Raw genomic sequence first — 14,918 nt, 5'->3', positions numbered from 1 at the left:
CTGAAGAGCAGCTTTTTAACCACCTCTTCGGCCAGAACCTGCAGCACCCTTCCAGAAATTGTCAATTTGTACTGTCTCCCAGATGCCATCTTTATAAGACAAACGCCTAAATGTAGCTGAATAGATTTGGTGTATGGAGATGGATGGTAATCCTCAAATTGTAAACAGAATGCATGCAGCAAAATGTAATTCGTACAGGGTTCTCTGATTACAAGTCTGCACGTGCTAAGAAGGCTGCCTTTGATTACACAGGAAGTGGCATATGTATTTGGTATTTTACAATTACATATTGCCTTATTCCTGTTCCTTTTTTTGCACATGCACAGTAATTCTAGATGCTATTACTCCAGGTTTGATACTTACAGACGAAATAGTGCATGCACAAACAGTTTCCTCACGAAAACTTTGTATGTGAGTTTTCCACACCTAATATTACTACTACATTTATCAGTTGATAAATCCAGGTAAGGTAAAGCAAATACCATGGGACCCTGGAAAATAAACATAATTCTGAACACCTCGCATGCGATTACCACCCAGTATCGAATTTACCTGACCCAGAATTTCCACCCTCACTTAGCATTCAACTTGGAATGAGGAACTGAGAAAGTTTTTAAAACATTTTATTTTCACAAAACAGGCTTGACAAAAGGGAATATAAATTAAGGGGTTCATGATAAACATGCTTGGGAGTTCTCTTTATTCCCCTGGCTCATACGGAGACATCATTGATAAAAAAATCATTGCTAAAGCTATGCCAATAATAACAATCTCAATTCAGCGCAAGGTGCAAAGTATTCTGTATTACAGCTAACCTTATTTCTACAGCACATGAAAGAAGCTCTCCCACCTCCTGCCCAAGTTCCAAAAAGCATGGGAAATGCATTCCGCTTTAATTCTCATGCAAGCAGTTTAAGGTTCATTGTGCGATAGATTAAAGATTTCCTGTGGTGCCTGGGCTACCTTATACTTTAGTACCCCTCAGATTGATAGTAACCGTAAATGGGAATCAGTTGTCAGATTGTGGAGTCAATGCACACCAATTCTAGGGTGCCCAGTAACTAGCTGAGCTATGTCACGAACGTACAACTTTGCTCAACAAGTACATTTTTACCAGTGTGTCCTTCTCCATGATAAAATATTCTTGAAATAAAAGTAAAGTATTGCACTAAATGCTACGTGGTTGTTGGGTCACTGCATGAAATACTGAGGATGGAAATAGGAAGTTACCTGGAGAGGGTAATGCGCAGTGTTGAGGACGAGGAGAAGTGTTTCGGATATGTCTTAAAAGGGGGTTATTTTTTGTTTCAGGTTCCACTGCACCTGGATGATGCCAGACTCTCTTCTGAGAAGCAGTTGGAACTTTTTGAGCAAGATCAGAAGGGGTGTTGCATGGAAACGACGGCGTCAAGTGATGAAACATTTATGTCTCTTGGTAATATATTATTTTCCTCTTTCTTACTCAGGCTATTAGTTGATTGCTAGACTGTAATATGCATAGTGGTTGTACATATCCAGCGTTATTCAAAAACTCATTCATATTGAGTGGTGTGAGAAAGGAAAAGCTCAAGTCAGGATCGGTGATATGTAGCCTGTAAGTGTTTAATTCATGTTCTCTAATTCGGGGGTTGTTTTTTTGTTTTGCTAATAACTTTGGCGCTGTTTGATAAATCTTCACGAAATGTTCAAAACTAGTTTGCCACTCCAGCTGCTGTCTTGAAAGTTATGGGTTGATTCGTCAAGCAGAGTCCAAGACAAAAAACTCCCCATGCAATTTCCAATAGGAATTTTAGACATGCTCGCAGGACGGAATTACACCAAATTGGTCAGAAAGCTAGATCTTGCTCCAGAAAGATCTCTTTTTATGATTTGGTGTAGATCAATTTAGTAGTTTTGGAGTTATTAAAGAAAAAAGAAATATAGATATCGTAGGATCCAGGAAGTGTTGGCAGCCATCTTGGGGCTCAGACTCCGTGGGCTCCCGTGCTTGTTTTTTAATTTCCCCCCCAGTTAGGCAGGTCCCGGGGGGATAGGTTTTTTATCAAATTAGGGGAGCGGTGTGCATGTGGCCCCGCTCTCCAGGCCGCGTTTGGCCTCAGGGACCCCCACACCCTAGGGCAAGCAAAATATTGTGAAGGGAAATGGGGCCCCCCGGGGACCACCACCCCAGGGCCTGGCCGTCTATATTTTGGAAGGGGGGCATGCGGCCCTCCTCCTGGGCCAATTTTGGCCACGGCAACCATCACACGCTAGGGCCCAGCCGAAACAATAATGGGGAGGGGGAACCACAAGTGTTAAAAAATGGAAGAGGGGCTGCACGGCTCCCCTCTTGGAGCCATTATTGGACCCCTTCCCCTAGGGTCAGGCTCAGCTATGCCCCGGGGAGCCCACCCCAAGGACGTAGCAATTTCCCTCCCAGCACCTGTGCAGGCAGGGGAAACCTCTGTTTGCTCTCGCTATGTGGGAGCAATTTTAAAGCTCTTGTTTTGCTGCTCCGGGCGGGAGCAATGCCGGGTCCCGCTGGAGGCGGGGATTTGACTGGGGCTGCGGGGCTCCCCCCTGCACCACCCAACAAAGAGGAAATGGGTGCCCTGGGTGGGCTCAATGGGACCCACACTTCACTGGCCAGGCCCTGGGGGATGGGGTCCCGAAGCCACTATTAGGCCAGGGATGGGGGCTTTGTGCCCCAATCCCCATTCTTTATGTGTCCTGGGCCAGGGCGATGGGGTCCTCGTGGCAGATTTTTGGCCTGAGGAGGGGGGCCCCCCTCCCTAATGATTAATTTCATTGGCCCTCAGGGATGGGGTACCCAGGGTCACTATTGGCCCAGGAGGAGGGCTGCGTGCCCCTCTCTCCCATCAGAAAATTGCCGGGCCTTGGGAGATGGGGTCAACAGGGCCGAAATTAGCCTGGGAGGCTGCACGGCTGCGTGCCCCCTCCCATTTTACAATAAGACGAGGCCCCAGGGCCAAAATACGGCAGTGGATGGGGCAACGCACTCCCATCCCCTAAAAAATGCGGTGGGTCCCGGGGGATAGGATCCCTGGGCCTAAAATTGTCCTGGGGAGGGGAGCTGTGTGCCCCCACCCAGGTCGACTGCCTTTAGGGTGTAAGCCACAGGGCCTGGCCTTTGGCCTTTCATGGCATGGGATTGGCTCCATGCGGGGTTGGCCATAGGGTCTTTCCTGTGGCCAGGCCGTGCATGGCATGGGGTTAGCTGGATGTGGGGTTTGACCTTACGGCCTTTCCTGCAGCCAGACTGTGCGCAGTATGGTGTTGGCTGCATGCAGGGGTTGGCCACAGACCAGGCCCTGTGGTCAACTCCTGCTGTCAATTCTTCTCCTTCTGCGCCAGCCAGCAGTGATCCGAAGAGCTACCCTTCTGTTGCTTTTTGACAGGCCTTTTTTCAATCTTTTGTCAACTTCTTTTGAGGATTACCTCCTGGTGTGTTGAGAAGGTCCCACTTCGGAACCCTTAATCACGTTCATTGATGCCCTCACTGGCGCTTTCCCTACCTTTCCCCTGGAAGGGAAGCCAAGAGGCTGGACATATGTGGGAAGATGTTTTCATCCACCAGCCTGGCACTGCATTCCGTGAACAGCACATGTTTTGGGGCATTATTCCCATAGTCTGTGGGATACGGTTGCGCAAGTGCTGCCACAGGTCTCTGAGGAGGCCCGGGCCATACTCTCCCAAGCTATTACTGACAAGAGAGATGCAGCAAAGTTCACAATTTGATGCAGGCTTGACACGACCGACTCACTGGGCTTACCTTGAATCAAGACCATCTGCAATAATTGGTCACTCTTACCACCCATCCGGGCAGCCACATTTTGGATCTTGTTTGCTCTAATATGCCACTTTTAGTGGAGGAACCCTTGCCTGTGACTTGGTAGGACCACTCCCTGATCAAATTCACCTGCCAAGTTCAGAATAAGCTGAAGCAGGCCAGTATGGCCAATAGGCAACAGGGGAAATCTGTTAATAAGATCGACCGTGGAAAATTAAGTTTAGTGTTAGCCGAGTCCATTCCTGTGCTGTCAGGAGAAATCGAGGAAGCTGTTAGGAGCTACAATAGCTGGATCAACAAAGTGGTTGATTATCTCACTCCTTCGGTGCAGCCTAGGCGTAATAGAACTCCCCCACTAAGCCTTGGTTTTCTGGCCCTCTAAAAGCAGAGAAACAACAGTGCAAAAAGCTTGAACGCAAATGGAGACAGACTTCTAGTCCAGAGGATAGAGTGATCTTTAAAAAGGCTCAAAAGATATACTATGCTTCCATTTTTAGAGCTAAAGGCCGTCATTATGCTGAGCGTATTGCCTCTTCTGGCACTAATGCCCCAAACATTTTTGCAATTGTCAAAGGCTATCTTTCCCCCAAAGCTGAGATCAGTTTCCCTGCACCGTCGCATGAATGGTGTTAGGAACTTTTTAGTTTCTTTATCAACAAGGTTCTTGATATACAAGCAAATTTTGGTGCCTGTGATAGCCAGCTGCTAGTAAAGGACTCTACTACTATGAAAATTCCCACCTCTCCTGTTATAATGGAGGTATTTGAAGCCATATCCGTGAGTGACTTACTGGCAGTCTTACAAACTCTTAAATCTGGTTTGCCTATTGATCCCTGCCCAACTAAACTATTGGTAGTTGCAACCGAGGTTATTAACCCTATGCTTAATACCCTGCTCAATTTATCCCTCTCGTCAGCCAGCGTACCTTCTGCCTGGAAACAGGCTATGATTGTTCCCCTACTCAAGAAACCCACACTGGATTCTGCCCTTCCTTCTTACTATTGCCCCATTTCCCTTCTAGTTGTGGCCAAGGTCCTTGAAAAACAGATCAACAAACAATTATCTGGCTTTGTGGAAAGGCGTGAACTTCTTCATCTGGCCCAATCTGGTTTTAGATCTTCACACAGCAAGGAATCAGCGCTGGTTGAAATATCTGAGACATACGTGAAACATTAGATTCAGGGGGCAGGGCTGACCTGATCTTTTTGGACCTATTGGCAGCGTTCAATACTGTCCCGCATGCCTCCAGGGTATTGCTGTGGTAGGGTCAGTCTGGAACTGGCTTAAATCCTATCTGGAGGATAGAACTCAGCAAATCTGGATTCCACGTTTTGCGGCTGCCACCCGGAATCTGACTACGGGGGTTCTTCAAGGCTCCGTACTGAGCCCCCTGCAGTTTTGTGTCTCCCCCTCATTCAGCTAGCAGATAAACTTGGAGCCAAAGTCTTCTCTTATGCTTATGATACTCATCTCCTTTTCTCCTGGAACAAAAGTGAGTCCAGCAGTTCCCATGCTAAAACCTGCCTGACCGCAATCTTTCAGTGGCTAACACTAGCAGCCCAATTGAAGTGCAGTGAGGATAAGACCGAGATCCTCTTTTCTGGTAACTTCCCTCCGCAGTCTTGGCACTCCTTTTGGCCTGACTAGTCTCCCATGCCTTCTCCTCACGGGGGATCTACTAAGAACTTGGGTATCAGGTTCGATGAAAAAATTGTGCTTTGGCCCTCAGATCAAAACATTATAAGAAATATGCTTTGGTATTCTGAAGGCAATGAAAAGGTCTTACCGCTGCTCCCCATTACAGCAAGGAAAACGGTCACCCAAGCCTTGATTACATCCCGCATTGCCAACGCATTGTACATTGGTCTGCCTGGCTACCTTTTGAATAAACTTCAGGTTGTTCCGAATGTTGCAGCCTGACTACTTCTTAACCTCCCTTAAAAGGGTAAGCGTTTGGCAACACCTTTGTGGCTTCCATTTGTTGCCGGTGAAAGAGAGGGTGAACTTTAAATCTCTGGTAATTGTTCACTCCGCTCTCTATGGGCATGGCCCGACCTATCTGATAGCAAGATTCAGGTTCTATGCTCCGGCTAAGCAGTTGCGTTCAACCACCAAGCTTATGGCATGCGTCCCCAGGTTCCGCAAGCAGAGGATCGGTAGCTGCTCCCTCTCACGGATGGGTGCTGTAGCCTGGAACCAACTCCCAGTGGAGTTGCGTGCGCTGGGTGACCCTAAGCTTTTCAGAAAGACACTGAAGACCCTACTTTTTATATAGTTTCCTGCTCTCTCGTCTTCTAACCCATGTGGCTCGCGCCGGGACACTTCTTGGAGTAGCTGTGCGCGATACAAGTGCTGTTTAACATAACATAACAGAGTGGTTTCGATTACATTGGCCCTTAGGTGCCACATCTACTGAAAATGACTGGCTACCCAGGGGATGCCCAGGCTTCCCCCATGGACATGCTTTTGATGGCTCCTGTCTCTTCACAAACGAGGCAGATTTGGTGCTGGAGCTCTTTGAGTTCTCTCATGCTACGTCCAGGTCCTTAGGCCTCTCTGCAGCCCCACGTCCATCTCAATCTACCTTTTGCTCCTTTTGTGGCTACATAAGGGGCTTCCAGCCATGCCAATTCCAGCCCAGCCACCTTGTCGTGCAGGCTCCCCAGCCTCTGCGTGGCCGAGGGTGTGGTACCCACAGACCTTGTGTGTCAGGTGGCCAACAGTCCGGTCAGTCCACCCCCGATGCCACTGCAACAGCCTCCAAACCCTCCTAGTCTGCCCCTTTACTACCATTGGCACTCAGTTGGCAGCAGGATTCGCCATCAACTGCCCCGCTGCCAGTCCATAACATCGGACAGGTGGGTTTTACAGACCGTCCAAAGGGGCTACTCACTACCCTTCGAGACTACCCTTCCTCCATACCACCATCTCACGATCAGCTGAAGGAGGATCATCTGTCACTTCTCCACGGGGAGGCCATGGCTCTCCGGTCAAAGGGGGCCATAGAGAGGGTTTGAGTGCCAGAAGTAGGCTGTGGTTATTATTCCCGCTACTTTTTGGTTCCTAAAAAGGACACAGGCCTTTGTCTTATTCTCGATCTCTGAACTCTCAATCTCTTCCTCAAGAAGGAGAAATTTAAAATGCTCACGTTTGCTCAGATCGGGTGTGCCCTGGAGACTGTAATGTAGCGTTGGACATGCAGGATGCCAATTTTCACATACACACCTTGCCTGCCCATCGGTGTTATCTGCGGTTTACGGTAGGCCACAATCATTTTCAGTTCACTGTGCTTCCTTTTGGCCTTACCAGTACAGCTCGGGTCTTCACCAAGGTGATCGGGGTGGTTGCAGCTCATCTAGAGATATCAGGGGTGCCAGTATTCCCCTATCGCGATGACTGGCTGTTGAAGGCGGGCTTGCCCCAGGCTGACATCTCCCACCTCCAAGCTATGGCAAACCTCCTGCACTCACTGGTGTTCACTTTCAATGTGCCAAAGTCACACCAGACTCCCTCTCAGATGCTCTCTGGCTGTTCTAGACACAGTGCTGTTATAGGCATCTCCTCCCGCGCGACAGTTCCAGGATATTAAGGCTATGATGCTGATATTTCAGCCTCTATTCTGGGTTTCGGTGAGACTGACTCCGACGCTGCATCCTGCTGCTGACACATGCCACATGGCATATGTGTGTGCTGCAGTTTTACCTGAAGTTTCAGTGGGTGCAGCATCAGGAGAATCTCTCTGTCCCGGTCCAGATCTTTCGGGCGAGAACTGCGAACGATCTCCAGTTGTGGCTCACGCACTGCTATTGGGTCAGGATAGAGGCACACCCCTCTCCCTTCCCCAACCAAATCTTACAGTATCGACAGATGTGTCACTCCTGGGATGGGGTGGCCATCTGGGAGAGCTGTAGATCAGAAGACTCTGGTCTCCAGTGGAATCTGGACTCCACATAAAACTATTGGAGCCCCGTGCGATCCAACTGGCATTGAAGGCCTTTCTCCGCTCCATTAGGGGGCAGGCTAGTGCAAGTGTTCATGGACAACACCACCGCCATGTGGTACTCCAACAAGCAGGACGGGGTAGGGTCATAGACCCTTTGTCAAGAGGCCTTGGGCCTGTGGATGTGGCTGGAACACTAGGGCGTATTTCTGGTGGTTCAGCATCTGGAAGGCAGGCAGACGACAATGCCTAGTTGTTCATGAATAGCGTCTCCATCCAGAAGTGGTACAAGGTCTCTTTCAGCAGTGGGGAGAGCCTTGGATAGATCTGTCACTTTCTTGGCTCGTTTAATACTACTTAACATGTCACCTTGTATTAAGGTAGTTTCACAAGAAATCCCATACAGGTTTGCCAAATCCTTCAGCATGACACATGGTGTTTCGCTCCTCATACCCGTCATGTACTAATCTATAGAAAGATATGATATATTCCCCAAGTATGTCTGGCATGTCTGGGGTCACCCGACCCAGGTTGTGGGCCTTCTTCACAGCTCCCTCAACATTTCGGTAAAAAATTGGATTCTAAATTTTGGGGTATGACTCTGTTTTAGATACTTTGCCCTGAGGAAGTCTGCTGTGAAAAGAACACCTCGAGATTAAATACTTGTTGGCAAGGGGCTTGTATATTTACAAGGAAATAAAAGAACTATTGAAACCACGTCCTCAATTTATCTCTGTGTTTCCTGGAGAACAGTGTTGTTGATTCTGGAACCTTTTTTGATTGAGGAAGAATGGATGGCTCTTCTTTCTCTTGACCACCAGATAATACTTGGCCATTAATTTAATAAGACTTTGAAACTTTGTCTATACTGGTATGGTAGAGTGTGCCTACTTCCCCAACCATTGCAACCTGTCCTTCCGTTTTATCCTTGTGGCTCGGGACTGGCACCGAGAGTCTGGTATCCCGAGCTGCTTGAGCATGGCCATCGATTCTACAATCTGGCTGCCCCTTAGAGAAGATCTTCAGTTGCAGCAGCTCGGGAGGGTTCTCCACCCGAACCGGTCTACTCTCTGCCTTCTTGTGTGGAGATTGAGCAGCGACAGTTGATAGCTTTTGACCTTCCTTCCGAAGTCTGTAACTTTATCTTGGCAGCCAGGCATCCCTCTACTAATACTTTGTACGCCTGCTGTTGGAAGAAATTTGTGGCACGGTGTGCAGAAAATTCTGCCCCTCTTTCTATGTTTCTACTTTTTACCTTGTCTCTTGCCCAGCAGGTCTCTGCTCTGGACACTGTTAAGGGCTATCTCTCTGCCATTTCTGCCCTCTTATGGTTGCCTGATCAACCCTGTTTGTTCAAGTCTTCTATTGTATTTAGGTTATTTACAGGTCTTTCTCATTTCTTCCCTCTTTTGCCATTCATTATGCCTCAGTGGGACCTTAATTTGGTTTAGATGTTTTTGATGTGCGATCCATTCAAGCCTTTCCACAATTGTCCCCCAGGTTTCTCACTTTGAAAACAGCCTTCCTTGTGGAAATTACATCTGCCCACAGAGTAAATGAGCTGCAGATCTGATCATCTGAGCTGTCTTACCTCTTAGTCTATCCTGACAAAGTGGTGCTTCGCACCCATGCTTCCTTTCTGCTTTAAGTGGTCACTCCATGTAGGCCAATCCATCACCCTGCCTACTTTTTTCGCTCTTCCACATGCCTCTAAGGAGGAGGAGTGACTCCACCGTCTGGACCCAAAAAAGATTCTTGTCTTTCTACCTTGACTGCACGAAAGACTTCGTGGTGGAGGACCAACTATTCTTGGGGTATGTTGGTGCAAAGAGAGGTGGGGCAGTGCAGAAGCGAACCATCTCCAGATGGGCGATGCTTTGCATCAAAATTTGCTACGTACTGGACAAGAAGCAACCGCCTGAAGGTTTGCGTGCTCATTCCACCAGAGCTAAAGCGCCCACCACTGCAGTAGCACACTGAGTTTCAGTCATCGAAATCTGGCAGGCAGCAAGGTGGGCTTCCTTGAAAACGTTCACCCAAAATTACTGTCTGGACAGTCGGTCCGCACTTTGACTGTTCGGTCCTGTGGGACTTTCTCGTTTGAAATTGGGTTGCAGCCCCTCCTCCAGGCATGGTATTGCTTGGGTATCTATTCTAAAGTAATGAATCTGTGGCTAGATATCTCAATTAGATGAACAATTTACTTACCTTCGGTAACCGCTCAGCTGGTAGAGAATATATCTAGCGGCAGATTCCTTACCAACCCACCCATCCTCCCCACTCTGCAAACGGATTTCTAGGGACGACTATGACCCTTTCATGGCCCAAGTTTTGACACACCAGTGGTCAGTGTCCTTCATGGCTTCGCCCTTCTGGAGTGGAAAGTCGTGAAAAGAAACTGATGTCAGTGCGCTTGGGTGACGCCTATTTAGGTACCACGACATCACATGTGCGGACGACACTGACGATGGATGCCGATTCGATCGATGCCACCTACCGGTGCGCAGGGTTACTGCTCACGAAAAATCTTCCGGATCCAGCAGCCTCACGCCTGGGGTACATTGTAAGATTATGAATCTGACACTAGATATAGTCTCTACCAGATAATGCGTTACCGAAGTTAAGTAACTTGTTCTTTATCAACTGCTGTTCTGCCTTTCTCATGCTAAAAAGATGTTTAAACAATGCACTTCCCACTGTTGGGGTCAGACTGTTTATCCAAAACACTAATCTTATCTAGACCCGTGTCATATCTCTTGCAACACCAAACCTAGATTAGACGTTTCATCTTTAACACATACAGAATGTTCTTACTAGGGAATAAGAACTCACTGCATCATTATATTGGGTATGCAGGCTGGAGAGTAAGTGAGTTACAAAATGGAACTACTGATTAATTGACTTCAGTCAGTACTGAAAACAGTACAACATTAAAAACCTGATTGTATTGCACTGTCAAACATATCTAATAAAAACAGTGTATTAATCATTTAAAGTGTCTCATTTTATTTAACAGAGTCAAGACCCAGTCTTGAAGGAAGTCAGACAAACTGTGAAGATCAGACTGAAAGGTTGGTAGTACAGAAAAAAGTGGTAGGAGAATCCAAAGTGAACACTTTTGAGAATTTAACACCGGAAACCTCCTTTGAAAGCTGTCGGGGGCAAGATAGTCCTTTGGAAGTATGCCTATGTCAACCCAGTAAAGCTGAAAGGGGTGTTGATGCAAGTAAAATCACTGAACAAAATGAAGAACATGCGGATGACGGAACAGACCTACATAATGAATGTGTTCAGAAATTGAGTGAGAACTCCAATGAAATGACCCATCCAGAAACACAGGGGGAAGAGGAATTGTTCATATGTAATGAATGTGGAAAGAGCTTTAAACAGTCTATTTCTCTAATTGTTCATCAGCAGATACATATAGGACAGAAGAACATATACACATGTCCTGAATGTGGGAAGACTTTCCATTGGATAGAAAGGCTGTTAAGTCATCAACGATTACACTCTAGAGAAAAGTCATATACATGTAGAGAGTGTTGTAAAAGCTTTAGGGGTTCATCAGGTTTAACAAGACATATGCGAATACATACAGGAGAGAAGCCTTATAAATGCACTCAGTGTTACAGGAGTTTTAGTGATTCCTCTACTTTAATAAAACACCAGAGAATACACACAGGAGAAAAACCATATACTTGTTGTGACTGTGGCAAAAGCTTTTGCCGATCATCAAATTTGATTACCCACCAGCGAATACACACAGGTGAAAAACCATATACATGTGATGTGTGTGGAAAAAGTTTTAATCGGTCCGCAAACCTAGTTGTACATAGAAGAATTCACACTGGAGAGCGGCCATATACATGTATTGAATGTGGAAAAGGTTTCAGCAGTTCATCATACCTGATCTCTCACCAACGAATACACATGGTAAATAAATTATACACATGTAGTGATTGTGGGATGAGTTTCAACTATTTAAGCCACCTGATATCACATCAGAAAATACACAGTGGGGATAAGCCCTACACATGTGGGGAATGTGAAAAAAGCTTTAGTGAACTATCAAATCTGATTGCACATCAAGGAATACATGTTGTAGCAAAGTTTTATAGTTGTTGTCAGTGTGCAAGGAGTTTTAGTGACTTATCAGCTCTGGCTGCTCATCAGTTAATCCACATAGAAAAGAAAGAGAAACCACATAAATGTAATGAATGTGGGAGGAGTTTCAGCCGGTCATCAAACTTGATCACACACAAAAAAATACACAAGGGTTTGAAACCTTTCACCTGTTCTATTTGTGGACAAAGTTTCAGTCAGTCTGCCGCTCTTATTACCCATCAACGAATACACACTGGTGAGAAGCCATATATGTGTACTGAATGCGGTCGGAGGTTTCGACAGTCTACCAACCTCACCAAGCATCAACGGATACATACCGGAGAAAAACCTTATTCGTGTGTTGAATGTGGAAAGACTTTCAGTGATTCCTCTACTCTCATCGCACACCAACGAACACACACAGGAGAGAAGCCTTATGCATGTAGTTCTTGTGGGAAGTGTTTTAGCCGGTCATCAAGCTTTTTGTCACACCAGCGAATACATACAGGGGATAGACCATATACTTGTGGAGATTGTGGGAAAACCTTTGGATACTCATCAGCCATGAGAAGACACCAGCGAATACACATAGAATTGCAAATGTATTCCTTAAGGCCTGATGAACCAATCCTGACAGAAAGCTGATCCACATACATTTGCTGTATAAACAGTGGGTCTAAGTTAATTCACAATTGCTATGGGACAATGGCTTGTAAGTTTCATATCCTTCATGGTGTAAGACAATGTACATAACTGTGTTTCCTTGTCACAGGTTTTACTTAATGAGGCTGTTCCCTGGTTTTTGAAATATTTAATTAATTGTGTTATAAATTTGAATATTCTACGTCTGCACACTTTCACCAAATGATGAGTATCCCACTTAAATACCACTGCATGTCCATTTGTATCATTTCAAATCAGTAGGAATAAAGGAGTTAGGAACTATTGATTAACAGACATTCCTGAAAGAATATATCTGATTCATCTTGGATAAGTAATCTAATGGCTATCTTTATGTCCTACCTCCATTGTTATCATTTACCAATACTCCATTTAACTAGCTCTGAGATATTCACAGATGGGCTTTGCTGATGGCGCAAAAAGATGCAATTAGATTGTATAGTAGTGAACAAAATGATCACACATAGTTTCAGCTAAAATAAATCTGAAATTTAGCTTGAAATGTTTTCTTTCCCTGATATCTAACAGAGAAAACTGTTTTATGAGAAGGACTGACAAAAACAAATACAGTGAAGAGGCCAGTTATATTTCAAATGTGTGTCAAAAACATACAGATCACGGGATCTATCAAACAAGCATAATTTTTACATGGCACTGTTTTTGAGTTAGAGATAAATTAAGAGAAAATAATACTGTACTGGGTTCATTTAAAGGGATTGACCATGGTAGAATGAAATTGGTTCTGATTAACGTACAGAAGTGTGTGGTTGCAAAGAATTGTTTTAAAAGGCAAGTAAGCAAAGACATCAAGTTCCCCAATCGCATAAGTATCAGTCACTGTTGCACAACTCATTCTGAATGAAAGCATATGGAAATCAAGGAAAAATCTGAAAAATCTATTTTGATTTTAATACAAGAATAGAATAAAAATAGGTTCTACATGAAAAAAATTTAAAGGAATTGCAGGACATTCCATAAGATACCCACGGAATCTGACGGGCCAAAAGACCCATCAAACAAGAAGTACATGGTACCCCGAAATAAAATGAGTTTAATTTATTATTGCTCTAAGAGGAATAAAATGTGTGACTGGCAGAAATAAAAATGCTAGGATGACTGGAATCCTGAGTAATATTCATCTCTTCCTTAAAGAAATACTGGGAAATTTAGCATACAAATATGAAAACTGTGGAGCTCAAGTTGTGCAATTTTAAGGGGAAAATGTTCTAAGAGCAAATGATGTGGTGAATTACCTGGATACAAAGCCACCCTGGTTACACAAGGATAGATGTTTGACATGTTTCTGCTCAGGTTACAAAATAGCATCACAAATGGCTCAGTCCATGTAGTCTGGGATTCACAGGTCATGCCTTCAGAACTGGTTGTTATTCATACTGCTGTGTCACATGAAGAAACAATGACTTTTGCCATTGAAAAAGTAGTCAGAATGTAGCATTATGTCTTATTCCAGTTAAAAAATATCATCAGTTAGAAAGCTAATGGTTTTTAATGATAACAATTTCATATGCTATAACTGCTCAATCAGCTTGAGCACTAGATCAAGGAATCCTAGGCGACATGGCTGTGTCTTGCGTCCTCCAATGATTTGATACCAAGACAATATGTTCAATAAATGTCGTGTCATACCATAAATCAGATCCCGTATCATCCTATCAAGAGAATTGTGGATCACAACTGAAACATTTGAAATAACGCACTAGTCTTTATTAAAACAATTCAAAGAAGCAGTAGACCTTACCTATAGGTTGCATTTGTTTACCTACCTAATTATCAGAGACAGCAATATTGTCTCTGCGATTAAGCCTTTTTGCGAGGTGGCACATGCTGTGTCTCTGGCAAGATTCACCCATGAGACCTAAGTATCAAAATGTGAAATGCAAGAAAGGAAGTTTTTAAAGTGTGTTTTTGATCATTTTATTGCATTTATTTATAAATGGAAAGCATATATAATCACCAAGAAACCCTTAAAGAAGCAAACTATTGAGCAGGGATTAGAATCCCTTGTTCCACGTAAGTATAATGAATTACTGTTTTAAAAACCAGTGGTAATAACCCACAAACAGTGTCACAAACTTTTGTACACTGACTGGTGAAAAGAAAGGAGCTAAACTAACAGAAACTTGCAAGTGCTAATGTGTTTTACAGGTGAATTACTAAACAGACATCCAATAGTTAAAAAAAAAAACAGTTGATTGGCAGTCTATTCCTAGGAATAACCCCTGATGTCACTGCAAAGTGAAATTTTGCTTTCTTTAACATTGAGTGAATCGACAGCCAAGGTGCAGGTGAGTTTGACCGGAGAAATGTCCCCTGAAGTTTGTTTGAAGTACGGAGTGCGCCAAGTCTGCCTTTTGGCCCCGCTGCTTTTTATATTATATATTA

At 44.8% G+C, this 14,918-nt stretch overlaps 1 protein-coding gene across 1 annotated transcript in view; it reads left to right on the top strand.

Annotated features, from left to right (window-relative positions):
* LOC146855872 (uncharacterized) overlaps positions 1-13,381 on the top strand; it is a 48,182-nt gene extending 34,801 nt beyond the window's left edge. Inside the window, exons 2-3 of the mRNA XM_085653818.1 lie at positions 1,312-1,435; positions 10,747-13,381. Coding sequence (XP_085509944.1) covers positions 1,312-1,435; positions 10,747-12,479 — 1,857 coding nt within the window. The 3' untranslated portion in view covers positions 12,480-13,381. The remainder of the gene's footprint in view (positions 1-1,311; positions 1,436-10,746) is intronic.
* The last annotated feature ends 1,537 nt before the right edge of the window (positions 13,382-14,918 follow it).

This window comes from Triturus cristatus, chromosome 4_1 (assembly GCF_964204655.1).
Source record: "Triturus cristatus chromosome 4_1, aTriCri1.1, whole genome shotgun sequence".
In the NCBI taxonomy this organism is placed as follows: domain Eukaryota; kingdom Metazoa; phylum Chordata; class Amphibia; order Caudata; family Salamandridae; genus Triturus; species Triturus cristatus.
This window is presented reverse-complemented; position numbering and strand designations above follow the sequence as displayed.